At 34.8% G+C, this 22,150-nt stretch overlaps 1 protein-coding gene across 5 annotated transcripts in view; it reads left to right on the forward strand.

Annotated features, from left to right (window-relative positions):
* RUNDC3B (RUN domain containing 3B) overlaps positions 1 to 22,150 on the forward strand; it is a 126,705-nt gene that overhangs the window by 7,940 nt on the left and 96,615 nt on the right. For all 5 annotated transcript variants that reach the window (XM_025872825.2, XM_073898750.1, XM_073898749.1 and 2 more), the window contains exon 2: positions 10,172 to 10,287. In XM_025872825.2, coding sequence (XP_025728610.1) covers positions 10,172 to 10,287 — 116 coding nt within the window. The remainder of the gene's footprint in view (positions 1 to 10,171; positions 10,288 to 22,150) is intronic.

Genomic DNA, 22,150 nt, shown 5'->3' on the forward strand with positions numbered 1-22,150 from the left:
ATATGCCTACTGTATCTAATTTTGAGAGAGATGTGTTAAAGTCTGTCTTTGAGTGTGTCTTTGTCTATTTCATCCTTTAGTTCTGTCATTTTTGCTTTCAATATTTTGTTGCTTTATTACTGGGTGTGTGCAGATTTAGAATTGTGATCTCTTGGGGCGCCTGGGTGGTGCAGTCGGTTAAACATCCGACTCTTGGTTTCAGCTCAGGTCGTGATCTCAGGCTCATGAGATCAAGCCCTGCATCCAGCTCTCCTTCAGATTCTCTCTCCCTCTGCCCCTCCTGCTCATGTTCTCTTTCAAATAAATAAATCTTTAAAAAAGAAAAAGAATTGTGATCCTTCATAGGGGTTGGATTCCTTTGTCACCTTGAAATGTCTTTCTTTATCTCTAATACTTTTACTGCCTTAGAGTTTATTTTGTCTGCTATTAATATAGTTAAAACAGCTTTCTTTCAGTTAATATTTGTATGGTGTATCTTTTTCCATCCTTAACTTTTAATCTTTTTGTCCTTGAATTTGAAGTGTCTCTTGTAGGCAGGATAGAATTGAGTTTGGGGTTTTATCTAATCTTTTATTTAGAGTATTTAGCCCATTTACATTTAATGTTACTGTGTTTGGGTTTATAGCTCCCATTTTACTCTTTGTTTTATGTTTATTTTTTTCTCTTTCCTTGCCTTCTTATAAATCAGTATTTTTTATTTATTCCACTATTCCAGTTTTTCTCTCAATGAACTTGTTAGTCATAAATTTTTTTCTTGTTCTGTATATATGTTAGATTCCTATCCTTTTGCAGTTACGCTTGATTTATCACAGTGTAACATAAATTTAACTCCAACTGCTTCCCCAGTAGTGTTAGAACCATTTATTCCTTCTCATCTTGGACATTTTAAGTCTACATATATTTTAAATTCTGCAAGATTCTTTTATTGCTGTATTTTATACTTGATATTCAGGCAATACACATTTGCATTTACCTACATATTTACCCTTGTCGCTGTTCTTCCATCAGATTTGGAAAAATTTTGGCTATTATCTTTTTACACTCCAATTACATGAGTGTTAAATTTTACCAGGCTCCACTTTGACTTATGTTCTTTCTTTTCTGTATCGGCTCTTCTTTATTCTCTCTCTGCTTCACTTTATATATATTCTATTGACTTCTTTTCCTTTTCATTAATCTTGTCTTCTGTTTCTCATCTACTGAGTAAATTAAATGAGTTTTAATTTCAGATGGTTTTAGAATTTTTATTTGATTCTTTTTTAATAGACTAATCCTCTTATAAAAATACATATCTTTTTATCTATATCCATCTTTTCCTGTCTTCCCTAGGTCATATTAATCATAGTTACCTTAAAGTTCTTATCACTAATTTAGAATATTTGTATCATCTTACATCTTTTTATTGTGTTTTCTCTCTTCCTCTTTTTGTCATGTAGTCTTATTTTTTGGCACATCTAGATTTTTTTAATTGAATGCCAGATAGTATATATGAAATTTTTTTCAGGACTTTTGTTGTTCTCTGAGTGCTATTGTACTTACCCTTTTGTCAACCATTATGTCAAAAGTGTTATGTTAAAACATAACATATAGTAGAAAAAGACCACAGAGGAGTAAACAGGTGGAGTGCACCTGTCAATTTGAAGAAAATGTGGTCAGAAGCATACTAGTGCCCATGGCTCATAATATAGGGTAATGCTCACTTTCTTTACTAATGTTATCTTCCTCAGGAAGATAGAGTGGTAGCTGATCACCTTCATCTAGTCAGGGATGGTGCCAAATCCAGGCTAGATATCAACCCTGGGAAGTCTTGCTCAGCCTTTCATTTGCCGCTGACCATCCAGGGTTTTCAAACTATGTTTGGTATATTTTTCAGCACCCTTTCTCTGGTAGTCCTAAACAATTATTTTGTCTTCTGGAACTACCAGATGCTTTATTCTGTTAATCAGAGGCTTTCTGATTAGGATTTTAGTCTTCTGATGACAAGAAGGTGTTTGAGGCCTTCCGAGGTCTCCTTCAAAAGCTTTCCTGGTTTTTCTGTTCCCTGCTAGCAGCCTTTTGTGGGAGTTAGACCCTGCCACACTCAGAATTGGCGGACATTCCTGGGTAAAAGCCAACTATAGCAGCCCACTGATTTTTGAGCTTTCCTCTTTCTGGAGTCTTTACCTCTCTAATTCATACTGTTCAGCCACTCTCTCTCTGCAGGCTTCAAACATATGATTTCTGTAATTCCTCCCCCTTCTCCCAGTTTTTCTAGCTGTACTCTGTGGGAGCATTGGTCTACCACCATTTACTCCATCCTCCTTAGTCTGTTCCCACATTTTTCATCTTCCCCAGTTTTAATTTATACAGCCAACTGATGGTATTTTATATGCTCCCATAAGCAATCTGAAGTCTTTTCTGGAATAGCTTATATAAATAAATATAGCACCAGTTATGCTGTAATCTAATTATCATTTTGTCTTTTACTAGAATGTGAATTTCTCAAACACTGGAATCATAGTTTATTCAGCATCTAGTTTATTTCCAGCATTTAGTACATAGTAGGCACGTTTATCAAATGAGGTAATTATAACTACTGAAGAATAATAGTAGTGGATGACCATTTCCAAAATAAGGTTGAAGGTTGAATTGAAGAATCATCATCACTTATTTTTTAAAAGTCACCCTAATGATTAATCTCTAATGATATTAGAGTTTTAGTTTGAGTCCTGCATCAGGCTCCTTGCTCAGTGGGGAGCCTGCTTCTCCCTCTGCCTGCTCTACTTGCAGCTCCCCCTGCTTGTGCTCTTTTTCTCTTTCTCACAAATAAGTAAAAACTTTATATATATACACACACACATATATATGTTAAAATTTTAATAAAATTAAAAACATAAAACATCTGTGTTTAACATCTGAGGAAAATATATTAATTTATGTCATACATGCAGAATATGCTTTTTGGAAGAAAAATATTAGATGAACATTTATGACTAGTAATGAAAATTCTTTAATTGAAGCAATTTCTATTTCAATCAGATTTATTTTATAGTTAAGCCTAACATTGCCAGAATTCAAACCCAAATATATATGATTTCAAAACCTATGCTTTCTCCTTATGTGCTTCCTTCAGTGTCTGTGGCTACATATGAACTGGTTCTAAATCGCGTGTGGGTATATGTGTTTGTATTTGAGCCATAGAATCAGAAAATGGGAACCTTCATTTTCTTAGCATTTCTGGTGTTCATAAACCATGATTGCTACCTATTAAGTCCTTTAGAAAATCAGTTTACATACAGACACTTGAAGTTCTTGCCTCTTTTTCTGTGCTTAGATGTTATTCAGTGAAATGCTGATGCTCTAAAAAGCAAGAGGATATGTGCTAACACTTAGTAATTTTTGTGTAAGTTAAAAATTAAATACTTTATGTATGCTATCTCTTTTAATCTTCACAATAATTTGGTAATTGATTACTGAGGAAAGTGAGGTTCAGAGAGGTTAAGTGTCTTGACAGGAATGGATAACAGCAGAGCCAGGTGTGAATCCAAGGCCTTCTGATATTAAAGCCCCAGTTCTTCCTATTGCTGTATTGCTGCTGTGAGTATCTAGTTTACTAGATAGTTTACCAATGTTAAAATATGTTACTTGAATATTTTCGTCTGTTATTGGATAAAGAGCATTTGGATTCCAGAAGGATATGTGGTCCAAGGGTATAAAGTATTCTTTATTAAAATGATTTTAATTGGGAGTTCTTTCATGTAAGAGATTTAATGAGTTAATTTATGTTAAGATGGGAAGTTCTCTTGGTTTGATAGCTTTCTAATTTTCGATGTTTATTTTTTTGGAAAATTTTGTCTTATCCTTTTTTTTTTTAAGATACTACACTAATGTTATTTTTCATGTTGGGAAATCTGTTGCCATCAGTCTGCTTATATAGCAATACAAGATGTTAATTATATGGTATCTTATCCTTAAAGTACTTAGGTTAACAATTCTCTTTAAAAGAAATTTTGTCAACATATAGTACATTATTAGTTTTTGATGTAGTGTGTTGGCTAACTGAACGTGATAAAAATAAATAAATGAATAAATAAAATCGTGCACTTCACAGGTGCTTAATTGAAAAATAAAAGAAATTTTGTCAGTACAGGTGAGGAAAATATTTTAAAATACACTTTTCTCTCTCCTTTTAATTTTTATATAGGGTAAGAATTTTAAAGATAGTAAACACTAATAAGAGACTTAGGCTACCATTTCAGAGAAATTGGTTGGGACTTTTTTTTTCCTGTGTTCCAATAAAACTTAATTTATAGAAACTGGCAACAGGTTGGATTTGGCCTGTGGTAGTAGTTGCAGACTCTTGCTAAAATTATATGTGTAAAGAATTTTTTTCTTATAAAAAGATTAAAATTATAGAAAAATTAAAGAGTGAAATATACATGACTTTTGGGAATTCTTACTTTCATAATACTTAAAAAAAGGCAAATTTCTGATTCTAAAAGATTTTTTGAGTTTCTGGTGTAAAATATAAGAAAGGAAATAAGCTATTATCTACAGTTACTGATATGAATTATATTTGGGTAAATTGTATCCTGTTTCAGGCATCCATGTCCTTGTTGATTATTGATAATGGATATTATATTAATGGCAGAAGATAGTTACCTGCCCCTTTGATAAAGACTACTAGCAGTAATAAACTTGTAAGGAATTCTGTAATTTTGGTGTGAAATAGTGGAAAGAATTCTATCTCAGGATTTGGGTAGTAATGTTCTACTTAAAAATACAACTTATGAATGACTTTTCTGAAATCCTTTTAGTTTTGAAATGTGATGATTCTAGATGCTTTTATATACTTTGGTTATCTTCAGATATAATTTTGTGGTAAAGAGATTTAATGGTATAGGTAAAAAAAATCTGTTCTGTGTGAAATTTATGTTTTTTTTTTTTTTTTGTCTTTTTGAGAGGGAGAGAGAGTGGCGGGAGGTAGGGGGAAGACAGAGGGAAAGGGAGAGAGAGAGAATCCTAAGTAGGCTCCACACCCAGCACAGAGCCCGAAGGTGGGCTCCATCTCACAACCCTGAGATCATGACCTGAGCCCAAATTGGGTCAGATGCTCAACCAACTGAGCCACCCAGGCACCCTGAAATTTATGGTTTTTGAAGCATGTTTGCTTATTGTAAGGGAATGGGAATATATTTTTTCCTACTCGATCACTCTGCATATATGTAAATATATATGTATGTATTACTAATGCAGAGCCTTAAATATTAAACGTGGATTTCCACTTCTTAATAGTTTCTTTCCAATAATGTAGAGTTTAACAGAGTAATAATTTTTTTATTTTGTTGGCACATTTTTACTTTTTAATTATTTATAGTTAAAATTATGTTACAAATCTATGACATGGGTGGAATTAGTTTAATGTAGTGTAATGAAGATTTTTTAAACATAGTTTTGGTAACTGTCTCATTTTTCTTGGTATGTTGCCAAAGATAAAAAGGAAGTTCATGCTTTCTTAGGTTTGAATGTTTTATTTACAATCATTCTTGTCTATTTCTGACCCAACAAATATTTTCTTTGGGCATTGAAAGTGGAAAAGAGAATCTGTTTAGACAGAGACATTTTAAAACTTGTGCTTAATTATACAACCCTTTTATGAACATTTTTGAATTTTTAATTCTTATGTAAAAGCTGTTACTTAGCCTTGATTTGGTATTTTTAGACATTCATCAAATTGTCATTTCATTATTTTAAAATCAGTCCTCTTCAGGAAATAGATGACTAATATTAATGTCATCATTATCAGGAAATAGCTCAGCATCTGTGTGATATTTTTTTAGATGTATTGAAATTCTTTTTACAGGTTTGGTTTTTATAGCACATCTTAGTTACTGTGTTAGGGAGGAAAAGATTCTCATTATTTTGGCATGATGGAGCTAGCTGCATGATTCTAGAGAACTAAGTGCTGAGTGGGAAGACTTGGCTCGTAGAAGTAAAACATGCATTCTAAGGAACTAGGTTACCTTCTGAGGTTTGGTTTGTGTTGGTGGAAGGGGAGTAGGATGTAAATGATGGAGCAAAGGCAGGAAACGTTCTTTTTTTTCCTTATTAACCTTCATATAATAAAATATTTAAAATGCTTTCTCACCCTTAAATATCTTCATGCTTGGAAATAACAGAACTTGTGTCTAAGGGTATGCTTTAGGATATTTGGACTTTGTTTTTATTTTTATTCAGGTGTTGGATTAAAAGTAATTTAGTACTCTGAGATTTACCATTTTAGGTTTTTGTCATGCACACAGTGTCTTCTGTAGGAATATAAGCTACTGGTAACATGATAAAAAGATGCATGTATTTTATTGACTATTGACTGATGCATGTATGGCTCTTGGTGCTACAAAAATATATGTATTAATATCCATGGCCTTTCTTCCTGTTATAATTTACAATGTAGATAATTTGTTAGGATTTTGTATTATTCCTGGAGGACATTAGTGACTAAAATCTTATCATATTGTTATATGTACAAATTCAATACTCAGGGGCACCTGGGTGGCTCAGTCGGTTAAGTATCTGCCTTCAGCTCAGGTCATGAGCCCAGGGTCCTGGGATCGAGTCCCGCATCGGGCTCCCTGCTCAGCAGGAAGCCTTCTTCTCCCTCTGCCTGCCGCTCCCCCAGCTTGCGCGCGCGCTCTCTCTCTCTCTCTCTCTCTCAGTCAAATAAATAAATATCTATTTAAAAAAAAGAAATTGAACATTTAAACCTAGCTCTTTTTGATGAAATAAATACTGTGTTATTTTTATCTTTAAGTAAAATTTTCACTTCATTTCACTGATGTGCATTATGATCTTAAATGCCATAATTTTTTAAAGCGATAGATTACTTCTGCCTTGAATGTGATTGTAGAGTCCTACCTAATGAAGATTGGAGGGAAAGATTAAAACATTACAAAGTTTCCTTTTATTTAGGTCAAAAACCAAACTAGGGGTTTTGCTTATTCATTTTAGGAACATTTTTCAATCTCTTACTGAATAAGAACATTATACTTACTTATTCTTATTAAAGGTTTGCTAAGGAATGGCAGCATATCATTTTTCTCCTGTATTACCAGTGAGATGGACATAGGAAACAAAAACAAGTTTTCAAGTCCCTTTTAATCTGGTTTATCTGTTTATCTTCTTTTTGTTTCTATTCATTTATTTATGCATTACATCTGATATTTATCTAACTTGACTATCTTTTAAGTACCAGAGACCACTTCATCAGTGTTGCTTCTTTCTTAGCTGTTCTTATTTTTTCTTTACATAATGGCTTCCACCTTTGAGTCCTAGGTGTAGTTATAGATAGTACCATGTACTGAACGTTAATCCACCGCTGTCAAAGTTATTTGTCCTGACCAAAGAAGACTGAAAATTATTTGAATAATTATTTTCTCAGTGCTCTCAAGAATATATAATTACTAGTATTCTAAGAGAAATGTTATTTAATTACATACTAAGAATGCTTTAGGTCGTGGTTCTCAAAATGTGCTCCTGGACTCACCCCTTCAGAGGTCCAAAAGGTCAGAAATTATTTTTTTAATAGTTCTAAGACAGTATTTGCCTTTTATGTTCCCATTCTTTAACAAGTGTGCAGTGGAGTTTTCCAGAGGCTACATGGTGTATAATATTAAAATAGCTTGAATACAGAAGCAGATAGGATTTATTCTCTTCTGTTCAACACAACATTAAAGATATTTACAAAGAGGTACAACAGTGCTATTTTTGCTAATTTTTTGTTGTTTTGGAAAAGAGACATTTTATAAAATACATTATTATGCTAACATGTAATGAATTTTTCTGTTTGTAATTAATAAATTGGGTAGTCCTCACTTTGCGCAGTTCCAATATGTACTATTTCAGTTACTACAATTCAGTTAATACCAGGCGTATAACAACACAGTTTGAGTTTGACTACTGGGATGTATGAACTGTGAGTAATTGCATAAAATAAAATTTTGTTGCTGGCACCTTAGTCTACAGATCACTGTGTTAATAACAAATGCACATCATGATCAGTGACCAGTCACATCTCTTTTTTCTAAGTCTGCCTAGCATTGGTCACTGTTCATGTGTTATTAGTCGATGCACAGAAATCAAATCCTGTAGTTGTGTTGCTTCCTTGTGTCTTGGTGATAAACCCACATGATGTTTTACAAAAATGGATAATTGAAAGAGTGAACTGACCAACAAAGATGAAAATGTGGCGAAGAAATGGAAAGTGCTGACATTGGAAGTGAAATTTGAATTGAACTCAAGTGGAATTATAGAAGAAATAGTTAATCACAAGGGCTCCTGGATGGCACAGTTAAACATCTGACTCTTGGTTTTGGCTCAGGTTGTGATTTCAGGGTCCTGAGATCAAGCTCTGCAGAGTCTGCTTGAGATTCTCTCTCCCTCTGCCCCTCCCGCTGGTGCTCTCTTTCTCTAACATAAACAAATCTTGAAAAAGAAAGGAAGAAAGAGTTAATCATGGGAATACTGACACTGCTGCTATTCAAGGGAATTTAGGTATGCAGCCAGAGGAACTTAGTGAAGGTGAATGTATTGATATAAATGAACAGAGTGGTTATGACAAAAAGGAGGTCCCAGCAGAAGTGGTGCTGGCAAGCTACTTCACATTATAGGGCCTCTTTCAGATTTTCACAATTGAAGGTGCAAAGGATAAAATGTTGGAAACTGGTCCATACTTAGAAAGGAATAATTTGCCAAGGCATAGAAAATATGCTCGGTCCATATCTTTAAGTTATACAGTAAGAACACAAGCACTGTTCAAACTACTGTTGGTAAATTTTTTTTTTTTTTTTACAAAGAAAACCCTTAAATTCTCAGTATTTCTAATGTTTTAAATCATAGTGTACTATATAAGTGTTTTACTGGTTTTTTTTTTTCATTCCCCTACACATTATAATTGGCGATGAAGAGAGTTTTTAGTGTAGAGTTTTTAGGTGTAATCATATACACAAATCTCTTTATATTACCCTTTATACTTATCTCTTCTATTTTCTGTCCCTATTGAATAGTATAACCAACAAGCCTAAAACCTAAGAAATAGTTTGTACTCCTTTATCTCCTTCATAGTTTACATTTCTAATTACTAACAGCTTTCATAGTTTTCCCCATTGCTTCCTTCGTCACTGATTGTCCTTACTTAGGCACTCATTTGTCACCCTTTATAGGGTATGACTATAAAGGATGGCATGAGGCAATTGCTTGAGATGACAGAACTGTCCTGTCTTAGAACAGAACCATCCCAACTTTGATGCCGGTGACATGAATGTTGTTACATGTCAACAATCATAAACTTTTTTTTGTCTTGTCATGGTATGGGCATGTAAATGTTTCTTTGCTATTCTTTCAAAATGGGGCTTACTAATAAATCAACAAGTACTTACTGACAACAGTGTTCAAGGCATTGTCCTCTGTGCTGAAGCTGAGGAAGATATAAATGTGCAGAAGATATGTTTCTGCACATTTATATGTATGTCCCTGAAGGAATTTATATTCTAGTGAGATAGATACTACAGATAACAGCAGTAAGATAAACTGTAATTGTCTCTTAAAGGTCCGTACAAACAAAATGCTTGTGCTAGGAATGTGGAGAAAGATAATTCTTCATTGAAGAGGTGGCATTTGAGCTGTCTTGGAAAACAAATTGATTATGACAGTCAAAAACAGACAAAGGACATTCTGATAAGAAGGAAAAATATAGCACATTCTACAGATGTGTAATTTTTCCTTTTTATAAAGCCCATAAAAACTTTGGATCTACACTTCATGCATACTTGCATCCTGTTTCATTCAATTTTGTATTCAAACTCTTAAAAGCATTTGCGTCTGACACTTAAATTTCTTATAAGCAGTATAGTAGCTTTTGAGTTTTTGGATTTAATAATTTAGGTCATTTTTAAATTCTGATTTTAATGTCTGTGAAGACAATGAGCTAATCCTAAGTCTTATTGTGTTCAATAGATAGTAAATATATAACTAAAAGCCTGATATTTATGTAAAATTTTCTATTCACAGAGAAAATTTTAATAAGTAGAGTTTTCAGTATATATAATACTTATAAGGTATTTTTATAATACTTCCCCAGATGGCTTTCTTTCCATTTTTCCTACTTAAGTGAATGAATCAACTCTTTTTTTCACAGGTTTTCTGTGAAGACCCTGATTGATCGGTCCTGCTTTGAGACAATTGATGATTCTTCTCCTGAATTTAACAATTTTGCAGCTATTTTGGAACAGATTCTAAGTCACCGGCTAAAAGGTAACAGAATTAATGTATTTTTAGTCTCACAACAACTTTCTTTTTTATAAGCTTGAAATTTTAGAATCCACACAGTCTGGTATAATTTAGGTAATAGCCATATTTCATCTTGAGAAACATAAAACTGATTTTGGAATGCCTAATCTTTTGACCTATCCTTTGTCCCTGGAAATGAATTTCTTTTCTCCAATTTATGCCAGGGTGCATTAAAAGTGTTAGTGCATTAAGTGTCTCATACAGGGAGCAGAGTCACTTTCTGTAAGTAATTAAAATGAAAGCTTAAATTAAACAGTAGCCCATCTTTGAAGGTTACTGGATGGTATTTTAACCAACTTATAAAGAAGCATCCAGGCATTAAGTTTGTTTGCTTAATCTCTACTTCATTAAACTTTGGAATCTTTGAAAAATTTTTCACCATAAATAGTTAAAAGAAGTATGTAAAAAAATATGCTCAACTATGGTTTTAAAATAAATCAGTAAATATATTTACATTAGAAAGATAAATCTCTTAAAATTTAGAAGGTAAGATGGGAGCAGTGGTCTCTCAGAATTATAAAATATGTTTACTTTAAAAATACCTGTAAAATATAGATGATTAACACCAAGAAACATTATGTGGCATAATTCTTAGTAGTAATAAATAATAACTTTATTACATTAATTCCATTATCTTGTCTTCCTAAAGGAAACCTGATCATCAGATGTTTTCACTTAACCTTTTATTAACTTTATTATCTTAATGGTAGTTTCAAATCAGTAATCTGTTTTGGTAATATAACTTATTAGAATCTCAAATTTAAGCTAAAGGATAATTTTCTATGCTTTTTGATGGTGAAAGCCTCAAGTTTTACTCGTAGATGTTTAAATCCATTGAGCAGTCCTGTGGGCCTATAACAAAGGGTTGAATTTAATTACAGACGAAAACAAAATCTGGACTCAGTCAACCTTTTGCAATTTAAAATGAGGTCCATAAAATCACTGATGCTTTTCTGTTAAAAGTTTGTTATTTTGCATTTAAAAAGTTATGTTTCTTATTTTTGCTGCTCTGTATTTCCTAAATTTTCTGCCATTAATGTTACCTTTTATATGAAAATAAGTTTTTATAAAAGCAAAGGATAGGAGAGTATGTTGAGATACTGTCTGGGTTACTATATTGTGTGGTGATAAAATTTAAAAATTTTACATATAAATTTATAAATAATACATGACTAAAAAACAGATGCAACACAGTAGACCTTGGTGTACCTTAATGTTCACAAATATTTTATCATAATACTTCAGTTCCCTTAATTCAGTATACTATTTAGCATATGATTCACTCATAAAATACATAAGCAGCTGTCAGCAGAAAACAGGCCATGTTGAGATTTCCATGCTGAGTGACTCATGACCACATACATGGACCCCTCCTGCACACTAGCCTGCCATCTTCTGAGTCCTGCCTCAGCAAAATCTAGATGATAGACCTTTAGAAATACTTAAGAGTGAGTGTCATTTCTGAGAAGCCAGTGAACTACCATGTTGAAAATAGAATCCCTAATTGATTTATGGATAAGAATTCCACTAGTGTGACTAAGACAGTAAGAATGATGATACAGTGGAATTTGTGTTAATTTTTTACGCTAAGTAAAATTAGTAATTTAAAATATGCTTTTAAAAAAAGTTTCTGTAGATTGACTAATGTGGTTGCTGTGGTTAGTATAGATATGAGTCATGAAATGATCTTTAACTTTTGAGATGAAGTATTTTAAAGACTCAAGTGTCTACAGACTTCCGACTTCCATATATTATTTTAGTATTCTAGCACATAGCAAATTGCTTTTATTTTTGGAGAAATTATATGATTATTTTGATAGTACACCTAAAATTTAGTATATAACAACTAATTTTCCAGTGTTTGTCTTTATAGAAGTACAAATTTAAAATGTATAACTTTGTGGGTTTGTGAGATATACTTTTCTCCAGCTACTTTTTATTTTTTAAATAAAAGGGCATTTAGTTTAAATATTAAATTTTTCAGAGAAAGATAAAATCCACCCCCAGGCAGAAAATAAGCTCTAGTGACACAGGTAATGTGGAAAACTTGAAACAGTTATTTCTTTTTTTTTTTATTAAAGATTTTATTTATTTATTTGACAGAGAGAGACACAGCGAGAGAGGGAACACAAGCAGGGGGAGTGGGAGAGGGAGAAGCAGGCCTCCCGCCGAGCAGGGAGCCCGATGCGGGGCTCAATCCCAGGACCCTGAGATCATGACCTGAGCCAAAGGCAGACACTTAATGACTGAGCCACCCAGGTGCCCCGAAACAGTTATTTCTTTTTTCATTTTAAAAGTCCCATAATTGAAGAAAAGGAAACTTTTAAAATGACATACATTAATCCTGTTTGCAGTTATTATGCAGTAAAATGATGATCGTACTTTCCTGGAATATAGCTGAGAACTAGGAACTAATAATCAGAAAATATAGAATTCAAAGAGACCTCAGTTCAGATCTTCACTAATTTTTGGACTTTTATTTTTTTTAAAGTATCATCCTTCTCTCTACCCCATCTGCACCTGCCCTAATAAAAGCAACTATAGATGCTGGGTGTGTAAGTGGAATGTCTTGTTGAAGCAGATTGGGGAAATTGGGCGTTTTACCTGCTCAGCGGAAGTTGTACCCCACCCGACAACTCCATAGCACCACTTCAGGTAGTGCCATGAATCGCACATTAAAAATTATTCTAGGTTCTCTCCTGAAGCAATCCACTCAACGATATTTGTGATTGGTGGACATACAGTCTTTGTTTTAATACTTCTGATGTGTGGAAACTTAGGATAGTAAAGCAATTCATCACATTTTGAGGCAGTTTTGATTCTTAGAAAAATCTTATATAAATAAAGCCAACCTCTCTGAGTAGCTTTGATCTATTTTCTGCCACTTTTTTCAGTATTGAGCCTAATAAATATTAAAAGATTGCTATTATATAGCCCTTTCTCCTCAGTCCCCCTTTTTCCTAGGTAATGTATCTCTACTTCCTTCAACATTCTGGAACCACCACTATCTTACTCTTCTGGTTTATCACTGGTTTATTAGTATTGCTCTTAAAATCTGATACTCAAGAGCTGAGTAAAGTGCTTCAGAGAGATGAACTCTGTATTAGTTCAGAACTTAAGATTACACTGACATTTTGATTCCCATATCACACTTTTGGTTCACACTGAAATTGAGACCATCAAATCCCATAGTTTTTTAAAAATTGAACTATTCCTTATTTTATGTTTTAGTTAGTTCTCTGATGAGTTGCCTGTGTACAAGTTTGCTAGGGATAAATACAGTATTATTTCCTTTGTCATCCACTTTAGAGATGGATGAACTGGCTATAAAAAAGAAATTTAGGAGAACTCCTAAAGATGAAGGGGACATACTTTTCCCTATTTCTCTCACTAAGTATATCTAAAACCCTGGACATTAGTATAAAAAACAAATAAAAGAAGACTCCAAAAGGTAGAGAGAAGAAGGGAGACTTTCTAGGGACTGTAAGACTTTGGGAATGACTTGATGGGTTCTTTGAATTTTCTGATGGCCTTGTATAGCCAAGACTGGATAAGCCAATAGATTATAAACATCAGGTACAGAAAGCTAGGCAAAAGACTTTTATTTTTAATTTTTTAAAAGATTTATTTATTTATTTTAAAGAGAGAGAGCATGAGCAGGAGGTGCAGAGGGAGAGAGAATCTCAAGCTGACTCCACACTGAGTGCAGAGCCCGATGCAGGGCTCTATCTCATGACTCCGAGATCATGACCTGTGCTGAAACCAAGAGTCAGATGCTTAATCAAGTCACCAGGTGCCCCAAGGAGGAAGACTTTGACATTCCCTCCTCTACTTTAGCCAAATGCCACAGAAAAAGTGTGGTACCACCCCCACCCAGGCCAGAAAAAGCTAAATGAGGAACTTAGAATTCCCTCCTCATGAGATATAACAGAGTGTCCCACCACCACCATCAGAGTGGTATCAGAGAGGGTCAAGCAGAGAACTTGGACTTCTTCCCTCCTGGCTGATGGTGAGCCTTCTCTTCCCATTTTACCTCCCACCCCCACTATGTTAATGAAGAGCCTGGAATTCCATTCCCACCCAGCAGTAATGAGAGGTCATTTCCCTGCCATCCTGAGGCTGTGTCAGAAGAGACCTGTTGGAGACTTGTGTCTTTCACCATCACCCAGCAGTAACAAGACTACTCCCAGTGCATTGTCAGTGGAGACCATGTAGAAAGCCTGGACTCCCACCTCCACCCAGCAGTAGTGAGGGCTCCCCACACTCAAATGTCAGTGGAGGCCAACTGGGAAAAGTGGACTTCTCCCTCCACTTGGCAGTAATGAAGTTGTGCCCCCCTACACCTGCCCTTCTCCTGCTAGAACTGTCAGAGAAAGCCAGTGAAAACAGAAGTTTTAAATAAAGTCCTGAGACTTATAATATGAACATGTCCAGGTTTCATTTGAAGATCACTCGTCATACCAAGAACCAGGAAGATCTCAAATGATAAAAGACAGTCAATAGATAGCAACACTGAGATGTCAGAGGTATTAAGTGTTAGTGACAAAAATCATAAATTGGTCATGATAAAAATGCTTCAGTGAGCAGTTACAAACATGCTTAAAACAAATGAAAAAGTAGATAACATCACCAAAGAAATAGAAGATATAAAGAAGAAGCAAATAGAAATTTTGTTACTGAGAGTACAAGACCAAAATAAAAAACTCAATGGATAGGCTCAACAGGAATATGGAGGGGACAGAGGAAAGAATCCGTTGGGGCTCCTGGGTGGCTCAGTCATTAAGCATCTGCCTTCGGCTCAGGTCATGATCCCAGGGTCCTGGGATCAAGCCCCACATCAGGCTCCCCGCTCGGTGGGAAGCCTGCTTCTCCCTCTCCCGCTCCCCCTGCTTGTGTTCCCTCTCTCACTGTGTCTCTCTCTGTCAAATATATAAAATCTAGAAAAAAAGAATCCATGAACTAGAAGACAAACAGAAATTTTTTAGTCTAAACAACAAAGACTAAAAATAATCTAAAATTAAAAGGTGGATTAAAAAAAAAAACAGACCTCAGGGACCTGTGGGACTATAACAAAAGATCTAACCCTCTTTTCATCAGAGTATCTCTGAGAGGAGAAAGAGGAAGGGACTGAAAATGAGCTAAAAATATATGGCTGAAAATTCCCAAATTTGTCAAGAGATGTAAACATACAGATTTGAAAAACTGAGTGAATCATAGTGTAAATCCAAAGAAATTCATGCCAAGACACATTATAATTAAACTTTTGAGAAATAAAGACAAAGAGAAAATGTTGAAAGTAGCAGAAGTATTACACCCTGTCTGTAAGGGAAAAACAATTTGAATGACAGCAGATCTCTCATCAGAAACCATGGAAGCAGTTCCTAAGAGAAAAATGCCAAGACAGACATCTATATCTAGCAGAATTATCCTTCTGTAATAAAGGGAAAATCTAGACATTCTCAAGTCAAGGAGAACTAAGGAATTTTTTGCCAGTAGACTGGCTAGAGAACTGTCTTCAAGCAGAAATGAGATGATAAAAGAAGCAAGAAAGAACACAGTAAATACAGTAGGCTTTCCATTTTATTTTTTAGTTTTGTTTTCTCTGTTTTTGATTTCTCTGTTTTCCTTTTCTTGTCTTCCTGTGGGTTACTTGAATGTTTTTTGGAATTCCATTTTTGTCTGTCTATGTTGTTTTTGAGTGCATCTCTTTGTATAGATTTTTTAGTGGTTGCTCCAGGTACTACTTTGTATATCCATAATTTATTACAGTCTATGAATGTCATCAATTTCCAGTCTTAAATTTAAAAGTCATACCTTTCTTCATTTCCCTTCATTCTCCTCCATTGATAATATAATTGCTTTAAAAAATTAAAAATAGAACTACCCTATAATCCAGTAATCACACTACTGGGTATTTTTCCAAAGAATACAAACACAGTAATTTGAAAGGATATGTGTATCCCTATGCTTATTGTAGCATTATTTCCAATAGCCAAATTATGGAAGCAGCCTGTGTTCATTGATAGATGAATGGATAAGAAAAATGTGATATATTGGGACACCTGGGTGGCTCAGTCAGTTAAGTGTCTGCCTTCAGCTCAGGTCATGATCCCAGGGTCCTGGGATCCAGTCCTGCATCGGGCTCCTTGCTCAGCAGGGAGCCTACCTCTCCCTCTACCTGCTGCTCCCCCTGCTTGTGCTCGCCCTCTATTTCTCTCTCTGACAAATAAAAAATTAAATCTTTTAAAAAATGTGCCACCCCCCCCCACACACACGCACACATAATGGCTATTATTTAACCACAAGAAAAAGTAGGGTGCCTGGTTGGTTCAGTTGGTTAAGCGTCCATCTCAATTTCAGCTCAGATCATGATCTCAGCATGGTGTGATTGAGCCCCGCCAGGGGTTCCACGCTGGGCATGGAGCCTACTTAAGATTTTCTTTCTCCCTCTGCCCCTCTCCCTGCCCCCACTTGCACTTGAGCTATCACTCTCTCTCTAACAAAAACGAACAAACAAACAAAAGAATGAAATCTTGCCATTTGCAAAAACATGGATGGGGCTAGAGAGTATGATGCTAAAAAAAATAAGTCGAGGAAAGACAAATACTTTATGATTTCACTCGTGTGAAATTTAACAAAGAAAACAAGTGAACAAAGGAAAAACAAAGAGATAAACCAAGAAAAAAACTTTTAACTATCTATAGAGAACAAGTGCTTAATTACCAGAGAGGAAATGGTGGTACGGGAATTAAGAGTATACTTATCATGAGGAGCACTGAGTAGTGTATTGAATTGTTGAATCACTGTATTATACACCCGAAACTAATATAACAGTATGTTAACTATACTGGAATTAAAATAGAAAACTTGAAAAATACATATAATGGCTTTAAATATCCCCCTACAAAAGATTAGAACCACATTAGAGTGTTATAATTTTTGTTTCTACCATTAAATTTAACTGACAACACTCAGGAGGAGAAGGTCAGCCTATTTCAGGTTGCTAATGTGTCTAGCACAGAGTCTGGGACATACGAGACAAGGAAATGTACCTGCTATGTCATTTTTGGGCTTCCAAGGTCCCTAACCAGTCTTCCTTTTATTCTCCATCTTCAGAATATTCTCATACTTGTTTTATGTGTAATGTCCAGAGTTTGTAGTTGTATTTAGCAAAAGGAAAGTACATCTATTTTATCTTGTCTGGAACCAGAATTCTCCTTTAATTTTTTAATGTGAAGAACTATATCGATAGTTTTCCTAATGTTAAATCATCAATATATTCTTGGGTTAAATCCAATTTGAGCCTCATGTATTGTTTTAATACACTTGGCCAGATTTAGGATTTAGTTTGATAATACTGTAGGAGTTTTGGTTCTGTGTAATTTCTGTTTTGTACTTGTTTTGGTTTTTGTTACCAAGATTATATTATCTTCACTAAATGAATCAGAGGTGTTTTATCTTTTTTAATTCTTTGTAAGAATTTTCCATTAAGTTTGGAATTGTCTGTTAGATTTTGCCAGTAAAAACCCTGGGCCAGGTGGGGTGTGTGCGTGCTTGTAGGTCTCTTTAGGTTGTTGACGACTTCTCATTTATATTCTTTTCCACTATCAGTTTTTTTCTTTTCTATGCCCTCTTAATTGTTTAATCCCTAGTTAGTTGCAGTTTTTGCTTTTAATGTACCACATTTAAAATAGCTAAATTTATTTAAATGGTTTTAAAAAGTTGAAGCTCACTGAAGAGATCTAAAGACTAAAACTTATGGCACATGTTCATCTTTATAACATTGTTTTAAAACTGAGATTCTGTTTTTTAAACAACTTACACCCTACCCTCATTATTTGTGAACCATCTTCCCCCTCTTCTGAAGGATATGGTGTGTTTCATTTACGTTGCTCTTAAGGAATGAAAATTCCATCAGTGGATACCTGGTGCTGTTATCTTCCATGCAGTTGTCGGCCAGTTGGTCCCCTTTTGCATTTCTAATATTATTGGTTCTTTTTCTCTTTTTTTCATAAACAATATTGCCAGAGATTTGTTAATTTTATTAGTCTTTCAAGTAATTAGCTTATGGCTTTTTTGATCATTTATGTATGCTAATCATATTATTTCTTATGTTATATTTTCTTTGAGTCTATTTTGTTATGCTGGGCTCCTAGCAGATTATTTTTCAAAGTTCTCTCCAAGTAATGCTTTGGTTACATGTATAGGTTGGGGTATGTAATATTTTTATTAATATTCATTTTTAGGTAAAAATAAGAATTTTACCTTTTCATTTTTACTTCTATGTTAACGAAATTATCAAAGAATTTGGTCTGTATGGCAGATTTTTTATAATTTTTAAGTTCTGCTTAATGGCCTACCTTATGGTTAGTTTAATAAATGTTTCATCTTAAGAAGAATGTGTATTCTCTAATTGCTGATTATGTTCCTGAAGTGTTATTTACATTTTTGATAGCTTGATCTATTAATAACTTAAAAATTTGAAACTTTTATTATTCTGATGGATTTATCAAGTTACTCTTACAGATCTATTTTTGTTTTCTCTATTTTGAGTCTGTTTTGGTATATTCAGTTTTAGGGTTTTTATAGATTCCCTTATTTCCTCTTTATCATTTTTGGCTTCTTAAGGATTTCTGTGATTTTTTTCATGTGCTCCCTGAGAGGGAGAGGCAGAGAATCTGAAGCAGACATCCAGCTGAGGAGGGCTCTATCACACTACACTGAGTTCATGACCTGAGCAGAAACCAAGAGTCAGACATTTAACTGACTGAGCCATCAAGGCACCCCAATGTGCTAACTATATTTTAAAGTGTGTTTGTTATATTTTATCCAGCATTTCCAATTTTCCTATTGTTCTGTGTTGCGTAGCAGGAGGATGTTCCTAAAATTCCATGTTTCCCACTCCATAGACAAATTATTGCTATCTCTAAATAGATCTCCAAAACTTTCTCTTCTTTTCTTCTTTGAAAATTATCCTTGCCCTTTGTTGTTGATGTGAGTGAATAGCTAAACTTAATGGGCAAAGTATGTAACATCGAGATAAAACAACCGTGGCCCTAATTTTAAGTATTCATTAGTTCCTTTTAGATAGTCTCTACTATCATGTGATTAAAAATATTTTTCATTAAAAAATACTCAAGGGTGCTGGGTGGTACAGTCGGTTAAGTGTTGGAGTCTTGATTTCAGCTCAGGTTATGATCTCAGGGTCCCTGGATTGAGCCCTGCATAGGGCTCTGTGCTCAGTGGGGAGTCTGCTGGAGATTTCTCTCTCTCCCTCTCCCTCTGCCCATCAATCTCTCTCTCCCTCTTAAAAAAAAAAATAACACTCAGGCATGTATATATATTTGTACAGTATATATCACTTATACTACAATATGTAATCAGTTTATTGTATATGTTAATGTTTGTGTGATATAGTATATAATGTATTATATTTTTTTAAGTTAAGACACCCCCTTTTTCCTATGTCCCTCTATTTATATAAATCCACCTATTTCCATTCTGTGGTCTTGGGTTTTAATTTCTTTTTTTTCTTTCCCTTGGATGCAAGGTTCCTTTTTTTTTTTTTTAAGATTTTATTTATTTGAGAGAGAGCATGTGCATGAGGAGGGGGAGGGGCAGAGGGAGAGGGAGAAGCAGATTCCCCACTAAGCAGGGAGTGTGCAGGGTTCTTTTCTACTTGAGCATGAAGTATACTCCTGCTTATTACCCATTGAAGCTTTTATTTGAGTAGTCATTTCATTTTCCAGTTCCATTGCATTCTTCTGCTTCCTTTTTATTCCTTTCTTTCTAGCCAGTTCTCTCTCTCTTTTAAGATTTATTTATTTTAGAGAAAAAGAGAGAGCAAGGGGGGAGGTGGAGAGGGAGAGGAAGAGAGTTTCAGCACAGAGCCCAACTCAGGACTTGATCTCACAACCCTGAGATCAGGACCTGAGCTCAAACGAAGAGTCACACACTTAACCAACTGCACCACTTAGGCACCCCTCCAGCTGGTTCTTAGTAAGCTTTTCTTACAGATGGTTTTTCTCTTTCCTCTGCTGTTATTATTGCATTCTGAGTTTTTCATTTCATTCTTCGTTTCTCTGGCAAATTTCGTAAGAAAACGTCCCTTATTTTTCTACTGTATCCTTTTTCAGGCAGCATGGGTTCTATTTAATCTTACGTCTTTTACTATACTGTACTCTTTATCATATTATAGCCTTCAAAAATTACAGTGGAAGAACCTAACTGAATTTACAGTTCTAGCCAAGATGGAGTAAGCCCACTACGATACAAACTGTTAGAGTCTGTTCAGGCTGCTATAGCAAAATGCCACAGACTGGGTGGCTTAAACAACAGAAATTTATTTCTCACAGTTCTGGAGTCTGGAAAATCCAAAATCAAGGTACTAGCTGATTGTCATTCTGGTGAGAACTTTTTTCCTGGTGAGAATAGAAGGTCACATTCTTGCTGTGCCCTCACGTGGCAGAGAGAATGAGTGCTTTCTGATGTCCTTGCTTATAAAGACACTAGTCCAATCAGATCAGGACCCCACCCTATGACCTCATTCAACCTTAATTACCTATATAATCACATTGAGTGTTAGGAGTTCAACATGTGACTCTAGAGGGAGGTAATTCAGTCCATACCACTCTCCCACTGACTGCATCTAAAAGCTCTGGACAGAATACAGAAAACTGCCACTTGTATACTTTGAAAAATAAACAGTAGCAGCCAGATTGAGGAAAGATACCAAAATTTGAAGAGGAATTTTTATGGGAGTGAGTGCCCTGTGTATTTTTGTTCCTGTATCCTCGGGCTTTAACCTGAGATGGCCTCAGTTCTGTTTTGGCCTCAGTTCTTAATTGCACTGTGGATGCAGATAGCAAAAACTCCAAGAGTAACCTTCTCTTTCTGGCCAGAGGATAAGGAGTCAGGGAGTGTTGGAGTCTTCCCATTTTTTTTTCTCTTTTTCCTTGCTGCTTTACACTCAAGTGCAGCTTAAATTGCCCAAATCTCTTTGACAGTGGGGGAGAAAGGTAAAAAAAGTTCTGATAAAAGGGAAAAGCCTTTCATCAGGCTAGAGAAATTAATAAAGGAAGGACCTGGGAGCTGAAAATTGTATCAGGGAAGAGAGAGCTGGAAAAAAGACTGTCCTAGTTCTGTATGCTAATGAGCAGCATGAGTCCTGGCTTCACACCCAAGATTCTGAGCACTGAGCTAGGATACTGCCTAAGTCCCAGAATGGCATGTATATATGGGCAAGACCCAAAGAATCATAGCAAAGACTTAGCAAACTGAATATTGGAAACTCTGCCCATGTAAGAGGTAAGAAAGAACTTTGCTATCTGAATTTAACCAGGTTGATTGCCTCCCCCAAAAAAGCAAAACAAAAATCAACATACTCCAACAGATTTTAACAGAATTCAGATTTTAAAGATAATATTAAAAACATCTGGTATAAAACCCAAAATTGCTTCACATTTGAATAACTAGGAAAATATGACCAGTTCTCAAAAGAGGACAATCAAAGATGTCAATCCTGAGATTAATTACCAAAGATATTATAGCATCCATTATAACCATGCTTCATGATGAAAACATTCTTGAAATGAGTAAAAAAAAATAGAAGTTCTGAACTGAGAAATACAAACCTTTAAAAAGAACAAACGTAAATTTAAGAATGCAGAAGTACAATATCTGAAAAAACTCTGTGGGGCTCTATAGCAGAATGGAGATAGTAGAAGTGTTTATGAATTTGAAAATAAATCAATAGAAATTACCTAGTCTGAAGAACAGAGAACAGAACTCAGAATTCTATATCCAGTGGAAACATACTTTAGGAGTA

This window comes from Callorhinus ursinus, unplaced genomic scaffold (assembly GCF_003265705.2).
Source record: "Callorhinus ursinus isolate GAN/ISIS: 27379988/994484 unplaced genomic scaffold, GSC_fseal_2.0 scaffold12, whole genome shotgun sequence".
Taxonomy (NCBI): Eukaryota; Metazoa; Chordata; class Mammalia; order Carnivora; family Otariidae; genus Callorhinus; species Callorhinus ursinus.